The 5944-nt window shown below is 47.7% G+C and overlaps 1 protein-coding gene across 1 annotated transcript; it reads left to right on the top strand.

The window, feature by feature from the left end:
* Positions 1 to 4618: 4618 nt before the first annotated feature.
* On the top strand, positions 4619 to 5133 carry Rps23-ps11 (ribosomal protein S23, pseudogene 11). Its single transcript, XM_039082879.2, has one exon. It carries the CDS (start codon positions 4651 to 4653, stop codon positions 5080 to 5082), a length of 432 nt encoding a protein of 143 aa, XP_038938807.1. The 5' UTR covers positions 4619 to 4650; the 3' UTR covers positions 5083 to 5133.
* The last annotated feature ends 811 nt before the right edge of the window (positions 5134 to 5944 follow it).

Below are 5944 nucleotides of genomic sequence, written 5' to 3'. Positions count from 1 at the left end.
GACTGACACGGGTGCTAGGCACAAACTTGGCTTCTCTGGAAGAGCGCTCTTAACTGCTGAGCAGTCTCCAGCCCCAGAGGGCAGGCAGGGCTTGTCTCTTGTTCTCGTTAATGTATTGTTGGACCTTAAATGCCTGGAATACATAAGCATGATAACGAAGGTAGGAAACAGAGCCCAGGGTCGGTGTGGCATAGTCAGAGGAGAATAGGCATGAGAGAGAGTTCCAGAAAATGGAGGGGACTGGTTTTCTCCAGTCTTCCCCAAATGACTGGTTTAAGGAGGAAGGGAACTGGGAAAGAGTGAGCTAGAACTAGGAAAGGCCTGGACAGGGTCCTGTGGTCAAACCGGAGTTCTGGGAAAAGCTGGCAGGGCATCTCCGAGAACCGTGGACCCCACAGGACAGACAAGTAGAGGTTTGTTTTGTTTTGTTTTTTCTTAAATTTTGACTACATTTTAGAGGGGTGGATGTTGTTTGGTAAAAACCCCACTTATATCATTTAGTTCCCAAACAAATGACATAAAAGCCTTTCTATTTTATGATAAACCTTAAAGCACTAGAGTTGGGCCGATATCAACCCTCTCCGCTATTTTGTTTGCTTCTCTGTCTTTTTTTTTTTTTTTTTTTTGGTTCTTTTTTTCGGAGCTGGGGACCGAACCCAGGGCCTTGCGCTTCCTAGGTAAGCGCTCTACCACTAGGCCAAATCCCCAGCCCCTGCTTCTCTGTCTTGATCCCCGAGGTATTACTTGCCGAACATTCCCTTTGGGCTGCTCCTGCTTCATCAGGCCAGCCCTCACGGCCATGGGCTCACCATCCTCCCTACCCCATGGCATCCTCTGCCTTCTTCTCTCATCCTCTCTGAGACCCCAAGCCCAGGAACCTTGGTTCCGCCCCTCTCTTCTGCCCAGTCCAGGCTGTAGGCATTTTTATTAACCAATCAGGGATAACTTTGAGCACAAGGTTTAGACAGCAAAAGCTGGTATACTTGAGGATTTCCTTGTCCCTGACTGGAGACAACTAAATTTGGGGGTACAGAATTTAGCCTTTGAATACAAGCAGCACCAGACCAATCCCCTACAGGAGGATGTGGGTCTATCATGGTACATGTGTGGAAGCCAGAGAACAAATTTTAGGAGTTTGGTTCTTTCCCTCCTCCATGTGGATCTCAGGGATCATACTCAGGTCATCAGATTTGGTGGCAAGCACTCTGTGCTGTCGTAGGATCTTTATTGCTGTCTTGAAGAGTCACCATGACCACGGCGCCTCTTATAAAGGAAAGTATTTAACTGAGGCTGCCTTATAGCTCAGCGGTTTATTCCTTTATCAACACCACAGAAAGCATGGTGGCACAGACAGACATGGTGCTGGAGAAGTAGCTTAGAGTTCTTCATCCGGGTTCTCAGGCAGCAGGAAGAATGCAGTTGGGCCTGGCTTAAGCTTCTGAAACCTCAGAGCCCACACCCCCCCAGTGGCACACATTCCCAAGGCCACACCCACTCCAACAAGGCCACACCCACTCCAACATGGCCACTCCCTTTGAGTCTATCCGGCCATTTTCTTTTTTTTCTTTTTTTTTTTTAAAGACTTATTTATTTATTTTGTATATGAGTACACTGTAGCTGTCCTCAGACACACCAGAAGAGGGCATCGGATTCCATTACAGATGGTTGTGAGCCACCATGTGGTTGCTGGGATTTGAACTCAGGACCTCTGGAAGAGCAGTCGGTGCTTTTAACCACTGAGCCATCTCTCCAGCCCCCAGCCATTTTCTTTTTCTTTTTTAAAATATTTATTCATTTATATATAAGTACACTGTAGCTGTCTTCAGATACACTAGAAGAAGGCACCGGATCTCTTTACAGATGGTTGGGAGCCACCATGTGGTTGCTGGGAATTGAACTCAGGACCTCTGGAAGAGTAGTCGGGTGCTCTTAACCTCTGAGCCATCTCTCCAGCCTGGCCATTTTCAATCAAACCACTTCACCTGTTGAAACTATCTCACTAGCCTAAGGCCTTGTATTTTAAGACAAGATTTCTTAAATTTTTAAAATTACATGCAATCTATTTACTGGGCAGGGGAGGTACATGTACATCATAACTTGGTGTAGAGGACAGAAGGCAGCTTACAGGAGTCAGTTCTGTCCTTTTACCATGAGGGTCCTTAGGGCTCTGACTCAGGTCATCGGGCTTGGCAGCAGTCACCTTTATCCACTGAGCCATCTTGCCAGTTGACGGAGTTTCTAACAGGATCTTAGGCTTGCCAATTAGGGTGGGCTGGCTGTAAAGAATTCCATTGATCCGTCTGTCTCTACTTTCCCAGCACTGGGATCGCATGAATGCTGGGGATCGAACTCAGGACCCTTATGTCTGCAAAGCAAGCAAGCCCTTTACTGACTAAGCTGTCTCTCCAGCCCTGGAATGGTTTCTCTACCTGGTTTGTCACGTCTGGGCGACCAGCAGTTGTGCTGATTGCCTGAAATGAGGTACTGTTTGTCGCAGCCTGGGGGCTCATGGCACGCATGCTGACAAAAGAGGCAGAACACATAGTCGCTGCTGAGATGACAAAAGGGTCTGAGTTAAGTGTGGATAGAAAACAAGAGCAGGGCTTTGGGTGTCCTGCTGCTGAGGAGCTGGGAGAAATGGAATGGGTGTGTAGTTCTAACGGCCTTGAAGCCAACAGCATGATTTACCTTGCATTAGAGGTGGTGGAACCGCCTGAAGTGGAAGGCACTGAATCCTGTCCAGAAGTGAAGGTGAAATATTCAGAAAACGACAGGATCCTGAGAAGCTTGCGGAAGGCCGAAAGTGGTGCTCATTAGCAGCCAGCGGAGGTCAGGGAGGAAAGGCCCCTGTGGGCCAGTGAGTTTGGGACCTGAGAGTAAGCCCACCAGCCCACTTCGGTTCCCAGGGAAGGTGGGAGGCAGGGAGTCTTCGCTGAGAGAAAAGAGCCTTGCCTGTGTCTTGTCTGTAAGTCAAGAGGGTTGGTCTGTAATGTGTCCGTTAGCGCTGGGGTGCTGCCCTGCAGGTTCTGGTGAAAATGGAGATTTAAGTGCCCTCATCTGACTCCTCGACACCACGCACGGACAAAGCAGATCTTCCGTCTGGGCTGCCCTTTGGGGCTTTATGGGGCCAAAAGAAAGAGGAGTCATTATGTACAGTTTCAACTGCCACCTGGGTCCCTGGGAAGAAAGGGTGGCTTTGTGTAGACAGGGAAGTCAGGCTTGAGATGAGAGCTTGAGAAAGAAGGCTATGAATGGGCTTTTCGGAAGCAGGAGCTTGTGGCCACTGGCCCAAGCGCAGTGGAGGCAGGAGGGGCGGCAGCTGACAGATCATTTCGAAGAACAGTGCTATCTAACATCAGATGCTTCTCAAGCCCTCTGCGCTGTGAGCCTGCCATCACTCTAAGCCCTGAAATTAAGCATGCCATCTGGAGAGAGAGGCCTCTTACCAGGAGTTCGGACGTTTGCAGGCAGAAGCTGAAGGCTTGGGCCATCTTGATAACACTTCCTAGGGGCTTTTCCTTCTGACTCCTGTAATACTTCCGTCAGAACATTTTCGTGGTCTATTGACTTTTTTTCCTTCTCAAAGTCTAGGTGTTATTAAGCTGTGTCCAGATATCACTTGGCCATAGCAGCCTCCCAGGCTTGGGAAATAGGTTCCGGGGAGCCCCGCCTACTTCTGCACTGTTGTCTCACCCAGGGCTTTCTGGGCTGACATGGCGGAAGACCAGAAAAGTTCTTGAAACCTGAGCTACAAGAGTTGTGTTTCCTATAGCCTCAAAGCGTTTCTACAAAGTATGGAGCTATAGAATACAAATTCTATTTCCAGGGTCATGATTGCCACCTGGTAATTCAACATCATATACTACCCACTCCACTACCCATACTTTAAATTAAAAAACAATTCATTTATGTATTCAGTGTTCTGCCTAGGGCCAGAAGAGGGCACCAGATCTCATTATAGATGGTTATGAGCCATTATGTGTTTCTGGGAATTGAATAAGGACCTCGGGAAGAACAGTCAGTGCTTTTAACCTCTGAGCCATCCCTCCAGCCGCCCCATTCCTCTTACTTGTGTGCATAATTACTCCCCATTCAACCTCAGGGCAATTAGAGAACTTGGTTTTGGGGTGTAGCTCAGTTGGTAGACTTCTAGGTTAGCATGCAAGACTTCCTGGTTCAATCCTTAGCACACCATAAAAACTGAACTTAGCCCTGGACACATGTACTCCCAGCATGTGAGTGGTGAAGCCAGGAAGATCTTTTAGCATTGTAGTGAGTTAGAGGCCAGGTTATGCTAGATGAAGTCCTGTCCGAAGAAATAAAGACGTCTATTCTGTTGAATTGGTCCTAAGGCAGTGGTTCTCAATCTTCCTAATGCTGTGACCCTTACTTAATACAGTGCCTCATGTTGTGGTGACCCTCATCTATAATATTATTGTTACTACTTCGTAACTGTAATTTTGCTACTATTAGGAATCATAACGTCAATATCTAATATTCAGTATTTCTGATATGTGGCCCCCGAAGGAATGAAGACTCAAGACTCATGGGTTGGGAGCTACTGACCTTAGGGTCATAGAGCAAATAAAATATTATTAATTGTGGAAAGTCTACTTAAGCTCTTTCTCTCCGGCCCGTGGCGCCAGCAAGATGGGTAAGTGTCGTGGTCTCTGTACTGCCCGGAAGCTCCGCAGTCACCGACGGGACCAAAAGTGGCATGATAAACAGTACAAGAAAGCCCACTTGGGCACAGCCCTGAAGGCCAATCTGTTTGGGGGTGCCTCTCACGCAAAGGGAATTGTGCTGGAAAAAGTAGGGGTTGAAGCCAAACAGCCAAATTCTGCCATCCGGAAGTGTGTCAGGGTGCAGCTCAGTAAGTACGGCAAGAAGATCACAGCGTTCGTGCCCAATGACGGTTGCTTGAACTTCATTGAGGAAAATGATAAAGTTCTGGTTGTTGGATTTGGTCGCAAAGGCCATGCCGTGGGTGATATTCCTGGAGTCCGCTTTAAGGTGGTTAAAGTAGCCAATGTGTCTCTTTTGGCTCTGTACAAAGGCAAGAAGGAAAGACCAAGATCATAAAATTTTGACAATGGAAACAGAATAATAAATTTTCATATCCAGAAAAAAAAAGTCTACTTAGATTTACTAAAACAAGCAAATCGATCAAAGTTGTGGCTAGTTCGTCATTTAGTTTTTTTTTTTTTTTTTTTTTTTTTTTGGTTCTTTTTTTCGGAGCTGGGGATCGAACCCAGGGCCTTGCGCTTCCTAGGTAAGCGCTCTACCACTGAGCTAAATCCCCAGCCCCTAGTTTTGATGCTGGTAGATTTTGTTTTGTTTTGCTTTTTTGAGTCAGGGTCTCACTGTGCCACCCTGGCTGGCCTAGAACTTGCTAGGTAGACCAGTCCAGCTTTGAACTCACAGAGATCAGCCTACCTCTGCCTCCAGAGTGCTGGGGTTAAGTTGTGCACCTTCATGCCCAGCACAGTGTGTTTATTGAGACAAGATCTTACATAGACCAGGAATGGCCTCAAGTTCACTGTGTAGCCGAGGGCGGCCTTTAAAGTCTCTCTTAGTTTCATACTTTAATTTGGCTGGAATATTTGTTTATGGGATGGCTGTGAGTGTGTTCCATCCAAGGGTGTGCATGCGGAAGAGAGAGGGCAGCTTCCGGGGATTGGCTCTCCCCGTTGTTTGAAGGTCAGTGGCGAGCGTGGGTGCCTTTCGCCTTTGGCTTGAAACAGAGTCTCTCACTGGCCCAGAATTTCACCAGGTCAGTCAGACTAGCTGGCCAGTGAACCCCAGGAGCCACCTACCTGGCCATCACTGAGATTACAAAATATGTTCCGCCATGCCTGGCTTCTTGTACAGGTTCTGAGACGTCCCTCCAAACTGGTGTGGCCAAGAACACAGGGCTTAGCCTGGTACAGTGCCATCCCCCTTT

The sequence above is a fragment of the Rattus norvegicus genome, chromosome 8 (assembly GCF_036323735.1).
Source record: "Rattus norvegicus strain BN/NHsdMcwi chromosome 8, GRCr8, whole genome shotgun sequence".
NCBI lineage: Eukaryota > Metazoa > Chordata > Mammalia > Rodentia > Muridae > Rattus > Rattus norvegicus.
The sequence above is the reverse complement of the archived record's forward strand: the minus strand, read 5'-3'. Positions and strand labels throughout refer to the sequence as shown.

What these genes read in the sequence shown, in the direction of transcription:
- Rps23-ps11 (XM_039082879.2), top strand. Translation starts at nt 4,651, where the DNA reads ATGGGTAAGTGTCGTGGTCTCTGTACTGCCCGGAAGCTCCGCAGTCAC.